The 15546-nt window shown below is 49.7% G+C and overlaps 1 protein-coding gene across 1 annotated transcript in view; it reads right to left on the minus strand.

Annotated features, from left to right (window-relative positions):
* LOC148837310 (uncharacterized) overlaps positions 1–15546 on the minus strand; it is a 58774-nt gene that overhangs the window by 11823 nt on the left and 31405 nt on the right. The window contains exons 5-15 of the mRNA XM_088910320.1: positions 10644–10781; positions 9670–9747; positions 8599–8750; positions 7732–7786; positions 7084–7158; positions 5618–5729; positions 4978–5508; positions 3616–4197; positions 2479–2601; positions 1992–2137; positions 1718–1775 (exon numbers count right to left, since the gene is read on the minus strand). Of these exons, the coding sequence (XP_088766446.1) occupies positions 1718–1775; positions 1992–2137; positions 2479–2601; positions 3616–4197; positions 4978–5508; positions 5618–5729; positions 7084–7158; positions 7732–7786; positions 8599–8750; positions 9670–9747; positions 10644–10781 (2050 nt within the window). The remainder of the gene's footprint in view (positions 1–1717; positions 1776–1991; positions 2138–2478; positions 2602–3615; positions 4198–4977; positions 5509–5617; positions 5730–7083; positions 7159–7731; positions 7787–8598; positions 8751–9669; positions 9748–10643; positions 10782–15546) is intronic.

Below are 15546 nucleotides of genomic sequence, written 5' to 3' on the forward strand. Positions count from 1 at the left end.
GCAGACGCAAAATCAGAGTGATTGGGTGTGAAATTTGTGATGAGTCCTGCGTTTGTTTGTGGTGAAGAATGAGCGAGCTGATCAGGAATGAACACAATGCTGAGCGCCTAGTTATCGTAAAAACCTCATTATCACAATCTTGATTAATAATCGCTGGCAGTCGAATTCTAATTTGATACGCCGAACTAGGGTGCATGTGCACCTTGTGATGTTGTTTTGCTAATACTTCCTGAACGCATCAGGATGGTCTCATGAGTTGAATATCACTGTACAAACACTTTGTTATTAGAACAGGGCTGCTCTATTCTTTCAACGTAATAAGAGAAGGCAAATAAAAGTTTTGAGTAACGATTCCTTATTTACATGCATTTCTCTGTCTTTACCTTTCACTCCCTCTCTGCCTTTACACGTCACGATGTCTTTATTAACCCCCAACATGCCAGAGAAGAAGCCTCAAGCCCACTGTGCCCTTTGAGAGTATAGGACACGGGCTCATGGTTTCTTCTGCTCAGATGAAAAATCACTACTTTGCCTGAAGTCTTAGGAATTAGGAGAAAAAAAAATGAAACGGCATTCTGAGTTTATTCCGCTTCTTATTTTACCAATTATGTAGATTTTTGATGGGGGATTTTCACTTAGCGTGTTCTGCTTTTCTTAGTTGATCGACGACTGAAATTAAAAAAAAAGATTCCCACTCTTAAATGATTAAAAAGCGACGAATGATCTAAACGGTTGCTAAATTCCCGGAATGCCAATACCGAACGCAAAATCAAAGGAAGAGCAGTTTCAACTGTTCAGAAACAGCAGGAGGCTGCCATCTGCTGGACAGTTTCGGAACGGGAGATGTTTGGTCAGATGACTGGTCTCGTTTCACACTCTTGATGCCAACAACAGTGGCAAGATCTGCAAGTGCCTTGCAAGAGCCTCTGAGTTTAATTAAAAGAATCGCCAACACATGATCAGGAATGAAAGACAATTCTGAGTGAGAGGGGGAGCCCTGTTTCACCCTTACAAACCAAAACCTTTGGAAATGATTTTGGCTGTTTAAAATCAGTGAGGACTGCAGTTCCCGTGGCTCTCTGCTTGACGCCAGAGCAGATGGCACCTGTCTCCAGATTCCTCACTGCTAGCTGGCCGCTGAAGTGAGCTCAGGGAGGACGTTGCCAGTCCCCCAAACCCACCCAAGCCCTGCCCCTGGTCCGCACAGTCAAATCCATCTTCCGTTGTTCACCAGGTAAAAATAACCATGTCCCTAGTGATTCCCAATACCAGTCAGCAGCTGTTACTATGTGCTTCCTGCCTGGGCGCTCAAGTTCACATACTGTATGCTGTAGAGAAGCTGGCTGATACAGGTCTCCCCGCATGAACAACACCTCCCATAACCCCCCTGCGAGTCTTCCTGGAGTGTTTCTGCATCGCAAGTTGCTAAGCTGCTTGTCTATTCCGACACCCGAAGGTCCTGCCCAGGTCTGATGTTTCTCCCTGGGGCTGACTGATAAACCACCCCCTTCGTACTCCTGAAACAGCGTGCTGGATGGAGGCTCACCGCCTGGAGTGTGAAGTGTGAGCCAACAAGCTCATGTGGCAATCCCTAGCCAGGCTGGACTCTAATCCGCGCACACTTTCAACTACACTACAGCCGAGCTGGCACAGAGTTCGGACAATCGGATACACAGGCAGGTGTATTTCTCTGTGTGTGTGTGCGCCATGGACTGACCTGCCTGGTAGTCACACAGTGCTCGTACACATAGCTTCCTCTCTGGCTCTGGGGACTCCTGCAAAGACAAACAAGGGGTCAGCTGATGAAGAGAGGGTGGACAATTGATTTTACGTGATATGTCTGTGTGTCCGCAGGGGTGGAAGCTTCTGAATGGCAGCCACACACACACTGCACATTGGTGGTGGTGGAGGTGATCCCCATTACCTGTAAAGCGCTTTGAGTGGAGTGTCCAGAAAAGCGCTATATAAGTGTCAGCTATTATTATTATTACCTCTCCATTCTCCTCCTCCTTCTGCACTTCCTGCTCCCGCTCCTGCACCATGGAGTCCTCCTCCATCCCATCATGCCTCACTGCACAGAGACTGGACTCAGACACCACAGGTGCACTCAGGTCAGTGTCAGGGGAGTCAAAATGATCTGTGGAGACGGAGAGACAGAGCGTCAGGGGAAGAGAAATATGGGCAGGTCTTGAAAGTGTCTGCCTATAACTAGCCTGGTACTGATCCTCAGATTCAATCAAAGGTCCAGGAGCAGTGCTTCTCGGAGAGCAATATCTCTGAGAACAAGAGCTTATAACAGTCCTTAAAATGAGTGGACCTCAGGTTACTTCATCTGAATCATGCACTGGCTGTAACTCCAGGTGTATCCAGCGAGTTAAAAACACTCCGATCTCCGATTCCACCATAAGGATTTCATGCCCCACCTCCTCTTCTCCCTCTCCTTGCTGATTGGCCACTGGATTCCCAGGTATCCAATACCTGCTGTGCCATTGTGCTCCAAAACCTGCTCTCCATTCTCTTGCTGCCTCTCATCTTCAGGCGTCCCCTCATTGGCCGGCTGCACTGCTGGCTCCTCCCTCTCTAGTCCTGACTGTTCTGTGTCTGTCAAAACAACAGGAATGTCAGCACTGCCTCCTGCTGGGTCTCAGCAGGAGGTGTGGTTGCATTTATTCAGGCAGTAAAGGCTCTGTGATGTATGTGCTGCAAAGCTCCCTGGATATGAGCTGTCAGCCAGGTATCAGCCAGCAGCGGGCAGCAGTGGCAAGCTCACTGCTTCACCTGTCAAGAACTTGACATTAACTTGTAAATGGAAAGATATTTTAAAAACTGGCAAAACCCGAAAGATCATTGGTGCTAATCTAGCAATGCTTCCAATATTACCCGGGGAGTCTGTTTTTAATTTTAATTAAAAAAATAATTTAAAATTAAATTATTTTAGTGCAAAGTTTAAGATATCTACACTTTTCATTTTAAAATTAAAAATCAACTTTCGTAGAAAATTGAATTAATATATTTGTTTTTTTCCAATTGCATATAACTCCCTTGGTCAAAATATGACCATTTGGTCTAAACACTTTACACATCTTTACACAACAACAGGATCCATTAAAATCCTATTCAGGTGATATAAAAAGGAGCACAGGTGACGGAATTAGAAGAATGGGAAACTGAGATGTAATGTCAGTTTTGATTACTTTTTGGACAACAGTAAGGACTGATTTGCTCCACAATACAGCCCCCCTCCCCCTCCATGAACACTCCTTTTCCAAGAACACAAGATAGCTCACAAACCAGAGGAGGCCACTGGGCCATCTTGTCCATGAGACAGTAGCGAAAAAAACCCAGGATCTCATCCAGGCGTTTCTTGGATGTACCCAGGGTGTCAGCTCCAACAGCATGGCTGGATCGTTTGTGCTGTACTCCTAGAACCCTTTATGGAAAGGAGTTCCTCCTCTGCTCATTTTTAAATGTAACCTGGAGCAGGGTGCTCACTGGAGCAATCTGAATACAGTAGCACAGAGGTAAAGCAGAAGCATTCCACCCAGGATCTGAACCCCCCCTGCCCCAGTCTGGGCTGAAGAGACTCCATTCCGCACTGCTGCGCTGCACAGATACCTGCTGTGATCGGCTCCTGGCCGGCGTGGTGGACCCTGTCAGCCTCCCTGCCTTCTTCAGCTGTTCCTCCGACCAGCTCTGGCTCTAGGGGTGGGGCCGACGGCTGTGGTGCTTCGCTCTCCGGCTCTGTGAAGACAACCTCGGCTCTGTCTTCCTCTGTGGCCCTGGGAGCCACGAGAACAGCACTCCCGGCCCCTGCCATCCTCTCTCCCAGAGGCACCACCTCTGGCTCCAGGCAGAGCTCGGCAGTCGGATCTTCCTGCTCGGAAGTTTGGAGGACCTCTGTACTCGGTTCAGCCCTGACACAGCCTGCCTGTCCTGCCAGGTAGGTCTCTGTGGCTGCTCGAGGCTCCAACTTAGAAGCTGCTTCGATCTCCGGAAGCCCGGATCTCTCCTCCTCCTCCTTCTCCTCTTCCTCCTCTTTCTCCTCCTCCTCCTCTTTCTCCTCCTCTGCGTCCTCCTCCTCCTCTTCCTCAGCCACCGGTGGGATGCTGGAGTCCAATTCTGCCTTATAGACGGCCTCAGCCCTCGTGCCCGGGTCTGCTTTCAGTTCACTCGCCGTGCTGTAAACTATGTGCAGCTCTGGAGAGGAAGAAGAAGAAACTCCAGTGTGTGGATGGCTTGCACTTCATTAATAGCCCTGCACAAGTCTGCACTTCACAGTCTTCACGATCAGCCTGACATAGCAATACGCAGATAAGCACTACTGATTGATGTGGGACCTAAAACAATACCAACCTGAAAAGTGTTCTGATCCACCAAGATCTGAGATCTGATTCAGCAAGATCTAAGAACTGGCTTTGTGAGGCTGATAGCTCTCCCCTCACAGATTTATACTCGACTAGGGTGAGAAAGAGGGTGACCCCTCACACCCCGGCCACTCTCTCTTCCAGCGTTTTCCCTCTCAGCGGAGACCAAGAGGGAGAGCCCTAAAAACTGGGACTGCTCAACACCTGTATAGCTTCTTCCTCCAGGCTGTAACTCTCATAAACAAGGACACTTCTCATATTCCTTCTCTGTGACTTGTTGTACATTTGTATTTCACGGCACATGGCGCTGATATTTTTTGTCAATATATGCAGTACTCATTGTACATTTTATTATTCAACTGTATATACTTTTAAATGGAACAGATCACCGAGATTTGTTTTTATCTGTAGATTTTTTTCTTTTATTTTATGGGAGTTTATGTTGACACCTGCACCCAGAGAAATTCCTTGTATATTTTGTACTTGGCGAATAAAAGTTTCTGACTTTAGTGACGGGAACACAGAGGTGCAGCCAATACCTTCCTGTCACTCCGGAATATCTCTCGGCTCTACCAGTGCCCTCACAGGTGTAGTAGGTGAGATGGCTGCTTACCTGCAGCTGGGGGACAGTCTTCCTGTCTGCGGGGAGGACTGGGAGCAGCCGGGGGGTCAGGGGGCAGGGCAGAGGTGGGGGCAGCAGGGATACAGAGGGCAGGCTGGGCCTCTGACAGGCTGCCTGGGCCTGCAGGGGAAACTGGGGGGTCAGGCTGGGGCGAGGCGGGGAGGGTTGGGCCGGGGGGCTGGCCGTCTGGCGCAGCGGCCGGGGCGGGCGAGCTCTGGGGGGAAGGCTGGGGGGCCGCAGAGGCAGGGCGCTGCCTGCGGAGGGCTGGGCGCGGGGGAGAGGTGGGAGGGGAGGCCACGGGGGCCCCAGGGGCCCCAGGCTCGTCTCGGGCGCCGGGCTGGAAGGCGGGCTCAGGGCTGGAGGGCGACGAGGAGCCCACCGCGGGGGTGGGGAACGGGGAGGGGGAGAAGGGAGACACCACGGTGGGGCTGCGCGGGGAGGTGGGCGTGGAGGAGTCACACCTCCCGAAGATGAAGGCGGTGTCCGTCAGGCTGCGCTGGTACCGGCGGAAGGTGGGTTTGCCTGCGGAGAGACGGAAGAAAAGGGGAGTTCGTTATCTTCGCACACACAGCCAGACACACTGCTCAAACGCCCCCCTCGCCCCCGAGCTGTCCCCCACAATGGGCCTGACCTGAGCGGGGGGAGACAGGACTGCTGGAATTGTGGGAAGAGGAGGAGGAGGACAGCTGTCGGAAGAACTCCCTTGGGTTCATGGAGCGCTGAGACACCAGCACTGCTGCCTCCTAGAAAACAGGAAGAGAGACACCGCGCTGTCACCATACTAGAGAGCATGGGTTCACACAGCACTGCAGCACACAGCAGGCTCAGCATGTCTCCAACAGTATGGACACCAGTCTTCACTCCTGGACAGGCTCGGCATGTCTCCTACAGTATGGACACCACTCTGCACTCCTGGACAGGCTTGGCATGTCTCCTACAGTACAGATACCAGTCTTCACCCCTGGACAGGCTCGGCATGTCTCCTACAGTATGGACACCACTCTGCACTCCTGGACAGGCTTGGCATGTCTCCTACAGTACAGACACCAGTCTTCACCTCTGGACAGGTTCGGCATGTCTCCTACAGTATGGACACCACTCTGCACTCCTGGACAGGCTCGGCATGTCTCCTACAGTATGGACACAGACCAATCTGCACTCCTGGACAGGCTTGGCATGTCTCCTACAGTATGGACACACACCAATCTGCACTCCTGGACAGGCTTGGCATGTCTCCTACAGTATGGACACACACCAATCTGCACTCCTGGACAGGCTCGGCATGTCTCCTACAGTATGGACACACACCAATCTGCACTCCTGGACAGGCTCAGTATGTCTCCTACAGTATGGACACCAATCTGCACTGCACTGCCGAGTGTATGAGAGTACAGAGTATGATCATGTTACTATAGCGACCAGGCCTGACCTGTCCGTGACCTTCACAGATCTGCAATCACATATCAAGACAGTCTTCACTACTTCACTTCCTGTGGAGGTATGATCTCTTAACAAGCTGCACTGGAAATGTCACCTAGCGGGGCATTAACACAAACAACCAATAACCACATCCTTCTATTTTTAAATTACCTTCATAGCTATAGATCTGTGACAGATTAGCAACTGTACTGGCCTCTCATTAGGCCCTTCCTATAGAGGTTAAAAACTGTTCTGAATTACCATGTTCCCATACTGCTTGCTTGAAGTGCTGAGGTAGTGGTAAGGGCTAACTCCCAGTGGTGAACATGTACAAATTAAGAAACAATAATAATAATAATGATAATAATAATAATAACAACAATACCTGATGTCTCTTGATTGCCTTTTTTACTCATTAATCATGAATTGTTTGTTACTATTGATACTGATTTGCCTGTAATTTTTGCTGGCCAACTCATTATATGAATAGATCAATGCACTGGTGATTTTTGGAAAGAAATGTCAGCATGAAATCAAAGGGAAACATCTCTGCCTACATATCTGTTTTGCTTGGAATAAACACACACGAACACAGTACAGAGAGAGTCTCGGCCATGGGCACGACGTGAGTATCGGGTCAGACCTCTGCCTCACAGGGCCGTCAAGAGGGGAACTCACCGCTGCCTTCTCTATGGACTCACTGCGGCGAAAACGGGCCCGCATCTCCTCCTCGTGCTCCCTCTGCTGCGCCTCCTGCAGGACACACGGGGAACTGCGCATTACACACAACTGCAGTACTCACCCAACCCCTCCATTCACAGAGACCGGGTTGACAAATCTTCGCTATACAACTATAACAGCGTGCATATATGTACCCATTTTACATCCAGGCCGCCCAACAAACAGGTCATGAAATCGTCAGTGTTTTTAGAACTTGTACACATTGAATTTAGTCTGTTCATCTACTGAACTGTAAGTTAAGTGTGCATCTATTTACAGTCCTGGGGTAAATAGAGTCCTACGCTGTCATAATCAGCAACAATGTTGCTGATTAACACTGGACTTCGACTAATCAGAGCTCTATTAGGGTACAACCAAGGAATGCTGAGAACATTTTCTAAATCTCAGGAATGAATCGGAAGGTTTTGCATATAAAATCATGGGAATTTCATTTTTGGTTCACCAGTTTCCACCTTGGGACCAGCTGTCGAGGCACGAATAAGGTTTGTCCATGGAGGGTGTGTGTGTGTGTGTACAGTACTGCAGCTGCCTCTCTCCCCTCTCACTCAGAGACACACTTCCGCCTGCCCAGGCACGCTCACTCACCCACTTGGCCTTCTCCAGCTTCCGAGCCTCCGCCTCCTGGAGAGCCTGCATTCTCCTGGGGGGGCACAGAGCCACAGGGACAGGCAGTGAACAAGGGACGCTCCAGCAGAGCACGGTCACAAAGCAAGAAATACTTCCCAGAAGCAAGTACTAAAAAACGAACAAAGACTCAGCAATGAAAAAGCAGAACAGCATGCCACTTGATCTACATCAGAGCTGCAGGTCTACCAGAGCAAGGATGAAGCCAAACCGAGCCTCGGGGCCAGAGTGTTGATTTTCTACACAGCCTCTGCAGTTGGTCTTTTCTTGTGGAGAAAAGTTTTACATTAGTTTCTGGCAGCCCCTAGGCTGTAAACCAGCATAGCCCTACTTGTTGAAGCTCACCGATTTGTATCATACAGTGGGTGGGGTGTCTTTGAGGGCGGTGTGGTGGCTCTGTGGCTAAGGATCTGAGCCTGTGGCTGGAAGGTTGCCGGTTCGTATCCTTCTCCATTGGGCCCCTGAGCAAGGCCCTTAATCCCAACTGCTCCAGGGTCGCCGTATAAACGGCTGACCCTGCACTCTGAGCCCAGGCTTCTCTCCCTGTCTGTGTGTCTCATGGGGAGCAAGCTGGGGTATGTGAAAAGACAAATTCCTCATACAAGAATTTGTATATGACCAATAAAGTGATCTTCTTCTATACAGAGCCTCCTAAGGTCCTTTGTGAGGAGCTATTTTCCAGCTTGTACAGCTGCAGTGTGACTAGACCATCACAAGAGGGAGCCAGTGTGTTATAAACTGCAGAGCCTGGGGAAGGGTGGCCTTTTGGCCACTGAGAGAGACCCAGCGACATCTCAGGGGGCTGGGGGACCGTGGTGCGCCTCCCACCTCTGCTCCAGGATGAGCTGCTCCTTCTCGCTCAGCTTCCTCTCCCTCTCCTCGGCCTCGCGCCGCTCCTGCAGCACCCTCTCTCTCTCCCAGCGCCGGCGCTCCTCCGCGACCCGCCGCCTCTCCTCCTCCTTGCGCTGCTCCTCCTCCCGCTGGGGGCCGAGAGGGAGGGGGTTACGGCTGCGGACGCTGGACAGACGCTGGACAGACGCTGCCCCTTCTGCTTTCGGCCACAGCTGCTACATTTCTAGTTCAGTTCGGTTTCCTGCTTCCAGGCGTATCTATAAATCTGCTATCAGCTCTTAAAAGGTCAAGGGGGATTTTCTAATCAGTATCAACTCTGTGCCACATCCTGAGTTTCTGAACTGCCCACGTGCACACCTGTACCCACCTGGACCTCAGCCGCAGGAACAATAACACTCACTGTGGGCGCGTCTCAGTCGTAGTGTTACTCCCTCTGTGGGGGTGTTGGCTATACTGCCATTCCCACTGTGTGTAAGTCTGATAAGAGTTTCTCTGTATTTGCGTGTCTGATACCATGTCGGTCCTGCTCTGGGAGGGTCTGATACAGCATTCACAGAGCTCACATATCAATAAACTAACAGCCGCTGCCCAGCGACGGACCGTGTAACCTCTGCTGTTGTTGTGAGTTAACATCCACAAAACAAATGCCTCAACAGACAGATTTTCTAATAGTATTTCTGCATACAAGTTGTTTTGCATGATATTCTGTGCTGTTGGGTCACAGCTGGATTACTTGGAAACCGGTGAAACTGAAAGAGCAACTTCTTTACACAAAGGGTTGTGGGAGTCTGGGATGAGCTACCCAGTCATGCTGCTGAGGCTGATACCCTGACTTCATTCAAGAAACAGCTGGTTGAGATCCTTGGATCAACTATCTACTAACTTCCACCTGGGCCCAGGCCAGCTGGGCTGGATGGCTCCTGTGGTTTGTAGCTGGTCTTGCATTCTTACTTCTGGGCTTCTGATGTTGGTATAGAAGGGCTTTTCATGACCTGGTTTATCCCACTGAGCACCAGCAGAAGCCGGACAGCTTGCGTGGAAACTCACTTCTGCACGTGCCCAGAACGAATCCCTGTTGATCCGTCTCATCTCCATGGCTGCGTTTGTCTTCCTGTAGTTTGTGCCCTGGACCGTGGGGGGAGGGGGGCGGGACCACCGACAGCCATGTGGAGGAATCACAAGAGTATTGCTTGAGTGCACAGTGAACCTCGTGTCTATACCATGCTGTCCTCAAGGTCATATCTGCTAACAGCTCAGGTACTGTCATGCAGTTTGAGATTCAGGAGACGTCACTGGTTTCGGCAGGAACAATAAACTTCACTGAGCTACAGCTGGGGTCCCCAGTCCTGGTCCTGGAGGGGCTGGTGTGTCTGCAGGTTTTCCAAATCTCTTCAAACCTGTTGCGTGAGCTGGGAGAAGTTGCTGGACTGGTTAGATGAAGCCAATGAGGAGGTGATTTAAGTTAGATCATGCCCAAACCCTACAGACACACTGGATTTCCAGGACCAGGATGGGGGTCCCCTGAGCTACCGGACCTGTTTGGAGTCCAAAGGAGGAGGAATAAGAGAACTGGGACAGAAATCCAGGCAGAGCACTGGCTACTGGGGGAAATGAGCAGCGAGAGACAGATAATTGGAAAGGTGGAGTGTCCTTTTGTGGATCAAAAGAGAGGAATCAAGGTTCCTAGACAGGAGGAGAGAAACTCTCCTTAAACCAGGGGGATACACTCCAATTACAAACAAGCACTTTCTTCTATTTTGACATTTTAACATCCCAAAGGTTCCTTGTGCATTATCATAACCGGAATGAAGCCTTACTGATATGTAGGAAAACAATCCTGGCCTGAAATGTAAGACTAGTTTTGGGAATCTGCATTTTGTGTTGTAAAACTGAAAGCCATGGTCTACACAGGGTACAGCTCACGAATAAAGACACATCTGGCTTGAAATGAAGAAATGTGCTGCTGCACAGCGCCCCCTGTGGCAGAGTGGGATGTGGAGGACCTCAGACGGGCATCTTACCACTGTCTCCTCGGAGCCTGCCGGGCGTGGCACTCTCCTCACCCGGTCCACCGGGGGCGCTATTTTACCGATGACGGCATCGATGGACTCCTCTGTCACCTCCTCCGGGCCGGTGGCGCTGATAAAGACGTGAGCTTCCTGCGAGACACAGAGAGGGGGATTCAGAGAGGAGAGCGACACAGAGGCACACAGAGGAAAGAGAGACTGAACAGCTGTGCCAACACTTTCCCTGGGAATGTTCACCAAGCAGCACCTCCGCTTACTCGACCTGCCTATTGGTCATTGGTATTGTTATACCGCTGACTGTAGCCCCTCCCCTGATGTATGTCCATTGATAAGATTAATGAATCACAATTCCTTTTTCCTATCTGTATTTGTATCCTGAAGACTCCAAAACATGGGCTTCCCCCAGGTGCTTTGTTTTCCTCCCACAGTCCAAAGACATAGTGGTAGGACAACTGGCCCTGGGGTGAGTGTGTGTGAGCCCTCCGATGGACTGGCGTCCTGTCCAGGGTGTGTCCTGCCTAGCACCCGTTGCTTGCAGTGAGAAAATGCTGAATGAAAGGATGGAAGGAGACATTGCTTCACCAATATAACTGACAGCTGTCAGGAAGAGTTCTTTCTGGACCCTGTGCAGATGACACGATCCGGGGTAGAGTGAGGAAACACTGGGAAAAAAGGCATGCAGGAGACAGGAATGAAAACAGGGGGGGCGTGTCCATGGAGTGCTGGTGGTCGGGGGAGGTGTGACCGAGGCAAACGATCCAGGGACGAGTCCAAAGAGGAATCCAAAAACAGGGCAAAAGTCCAAGGCCAGGCGATCCATCTGAGACAGATGATTAAAAACCAGAACCGGGTCGGGACCGGCAGGGGAAACGGGAACAGAAACTTAAAACCATTATGGGGCCAGGCGCATCCAGGTCCCGGGCTCGCATGATGCCCGGAATAGCGCCAGCGTCTGGCTTTTAAGGAGAACTGAAAAGGGGCTGGAACAGGGAGCGGGTGCGGGAGATGAACAACAAACAAGGAAGGGCTGGAGCGCCCTGAAGAGGAGGGGTTTGCGATCATGACCACAGGGAGGCCGGGCACTACAAGCCCAGAGTGAAATGTTGCTTGGGCTGCTCTGGCCAACAGTGGCTCAGGACCAACTCATCAGGCCCTCGGATCCCCTGTCTCCACCCACTCCTGTGGACACTCATTTTATACAGCTCTGCCATATTAGCTTGAGCGGGCAGTGTTGCCTTTTCCAAAAAAACAAAACAACCTTGAGACAGTTTTCCGTCTGCTCTTCTTTCCTGGTGCTTTTTTTTTCAAGGATATTCAAGGACCAAAGGATTTTGCTGCTGATTGTGTTTAACGAGGGGAATGTTGACATTCTGTGATTCCAGTTGCCTAAAATAAACTCCTTAAAGTAAAAGCTGTACTGTATCGAGATTTTTGTCTTCTAGGTTACCGTAAGCCTCTGTTTCAGGGACAGTAGCATTCCATTTCAAGTGAAAAGGAAAAAAAAAAAAAAAAATTTAGCATTAACATGGGCAAACCATCCACTGCTCCCTACACAATGACCAAGCTCTGCATATACAGTATCTATCAGCCCTATATGGGAGCGTCTCTGTCAAGCCCACAGGCTGCATCCACGCCAGGCGAGCTACCAGACACTGGTGTCTGTGTCTGCTCCGTTATGTGATTCTCTCGCTCAACGCATAGTCCCCACCAACAATATCAGCAAATCCCAAGACGGTACAAAACGCAACAGAAGCTTTCACTGCCTTCGTTTCACTTGCTGGAGTGTTGAGCAACCATCTAAATGTTTATCGGCAATGAAGCCGGTCTGAATCGCGTGCACGTCAGGGCTTGACTCTCCTGGCTCAGGCCTGAAAGACACCTCAACTGGAGTACACAAACTTGACAACGTAAAACCATGGGAAATTAAATCAATCAGATTTGTAGACACGTTTATAGAAGTGGGACCTACTCACAGTTATGTTGCTCCTTCTTAAATACTGCGTCCTTAATGTGCTCATGGCTCAAGTGTGAAATCTGATATGCAGAGCATTCCGCTCACAGACCGTTAGAGACAGACTCTCACACACCTTGAGAGAGAGAAAATTTATCCTCCCGTCACTGGTTGGCTAATGGGAACCAGGATGCAAAACCCTGAAGGAACGTTTCCTCCCTCAGGCAAGGAAAACACACACCAACATGCAGACTCCTCACAGACAGTTGCCTGGGGCTAGAATCAAACCCCGACAGAAACCTAGGAAGCCTGCAAGCACACCTTCCCTTCAGGAACAGGGGTGCACACTGCTGGCCTAGTGTATCATAGAGAAACATCTGTCTTGCTTAGCAGTCACCTCTGCACTCTCCAATGGACATGTTTCCCTAACAAACTCTGGATTATTAATAGTCACACTGTAAATGTTTTCACAGGTTTCCAGTCTGGAGGTCTCTGTTGAATATTCTGCATTCAGCCCTGAATCAGGAGGGACTGACAGGCCCTGCTGGGAGCCGGGAGAGAAGGTCTGGAATGAAGTTATGTGGAGCACACTTTCACTTTTCACTGTTTTGTTCAGGAATGCGCCGGAGAAGGCCAGGCTGCAGGGAAGGTGGCGTGGGACGGAACAGGCGCCCGTGTCAACTTGCTGTCGGCTCTGCATTCAGCCAGCACACCAAGGCGAGGAAATCGCACAAGCACAGCCGGTTAGCAAGCCTGTGAGCAGGTTCTGCGCCAATGCAAGCCCTTGCAGCCCCAGACGCTGAATCATTTTACCTCAGAAACAAGGGCTGTGCAGCTCATTGCCAAATCCAACAGCATCCCTGGGAATGTTTTTCTTAAATGAGGCTGTTGCTTGTAACAACACAACTTTAATATTGCTTCACCCACACCCTTTCGCAATCTGGCATGAAGGAGCCAAACACTGAAGTGAATGGGACTGTGTCTTACAATTACTGAGTCCCCTCCTACAGAGCAGAGGACAGGCAGTGTGCAACTCTGGTTGGGGGTGTAACCTGGTTAGTGCAATAGTAATTTTCTAAGCTCCTTGCAATTTTCTCAGCTCCCTTGACCTGGGGCTGTAATGACCTGTGCTGAAAATGCCAGGAGAGAGCATGCAACCGTGAGGACTGGTCAGGGTTCTGGACTTGTCACTGAAAGGCTGTGGGTCCAGAACCCTGGAGGAGACACAGCTGTCTCCCCTCGAGTGAGGTAATTCACTCAGACTGCTTCTGTGAACCACCCAGCAGTATAAACGGATACAATTGCACGTGGCTTTGGATAAAGGTGGTGTTGAAATAAAATAAGAATGCAAAATTTCACATGCTGGCATTTTAAATTCACAAGCATAGTATATAATATAATCGAAAGTTGCTTTGTGTCCAGTGGTCTAAGGCGCTGCTGTAAGACTGCTGCTTATTCTGCAGGCACTGGTTTGAACCCCACTCCTGACAGGCTCTCGAGAAACAAACTGCAGGTTTCATTTCACATCCGCTGCGCTTCGGTCTTGTCTCTCACACAAACATATTCAAATGATCCTGAAGGAGTGCTGCTGCTGCCTACAGGAGTTCAAAGACCTTTTGTAAATGACGGGGAAAAAAAAGTTTTAAAAATATCAGCAAAAATGACAAAGCAATTGGCGAGAGAAAGCAACAATAAAGGGTTCTTGCATATTAAGCCATGTTTGCTCTTGGTAAGCTGCACAGAGTGCACAGCTGATAGGAGTGCAACATCGCTATTTCAGAGCTGAGACAGCTCTAATATAGCGAGAGAGCAGAGAAAACATCCCTGTCTCACAATCACACCTCAGTTCCCCACTTGTAAAGGGCTTCATCTGTCTTCATTACCTTCAGTTTATAAAAATGATATTGTGTCTGACTTGGCACAGTGATGCAGCAGTCAGGATAGCCCAGGGTTCAGTTCCAGACCAGGGTACTATCTGCATGGAGTTTGCATGTTCTCTCCATGTTCGTGTGGGTTTCCTCTAGGTGCTCCTGTTGCCTCTCACAGTACAAAGACATTCTGGCAGGTTAGTTGGCCCCGGTGTGGGTGTGAGTGTGTGTGTGCCTCACAATGTTGATGACTGGGATAGGCTCTGGCTCCCTATCCCTGACCCTGTATCAGATAAAGTGGTTAGAAAATGGATGGATGGATATTGTGCATGATTTCGGTCCCCACGTTACAAAAATCTCTTGAATCAGTCTACAGAAGAGTAATCAGCACTTTTGGGATTGAGAAGAAGAAATTTACCAGCAATCTAGGGCTGATGGGAAAGTCGTACACTGACAGGCTGAAGGAACTGAACCCTTCTAGTCTTGAACTGAGAAGACAGTGATACAAATATTCAGAAACCACAAAGGCCTGTACGGTGTCAAATACACACAATTTACAGTAACTTTTTCACATACAGTACATCACCACAATGGCGACAGTTACTGGTTTTCGTTCCTCCATTTTCCTCACTCTTTCTTTTTTTGAAATGAGTAGTACAGGTCGGCTCAGTCTCTTCAACAGAAAGGACGGCTACAGGAGTTAGTCAGCAGCGACTCGTGAAACGACGCAGGTTTCGTTACTTTTCTTTCTCAGACGTTTTCAGGTACCGTGTGGTTCGGGCACATGCTTTACAGCTTTTCCTCGAAGTTTCTCCGAGGCCGGTAGCCAAACCTAATTAGTCTTGATTTGTCCTCATGAAACTGTAATTAAGCAACAGCGCCAATTTAACAAAGCTTTAACGCTCTGTTTACATCAGTTACAATCTGTGCCAAGGCAGCTTTAATCCCCTGTCTCTGCGAGTCCGGGGGTAATGGCAGCCCTGTCACCTAGCAACTGTCTTCTATAGAGCTCAACTCTATCGACTTGACCATTCTTCCCAGCACCACTCTTACAACACACTGTAGCACTGGAAAACTA

Source organism: Atractosteus spatula, chromosome 3 (assembly GCF_055471065.1).
Source record: "Atractosteus spatula isolate fAtrSpa1 chromosome 3, fAtrSpa1.hap1, whole genome shotgun sequence".
Lineage (NCBI taxonomy): Eukaryota > Metazoa > Chordata > Actinopteri > Semionotiformes > Lepisosteidae > Atractosteus > Atractosteus spatula.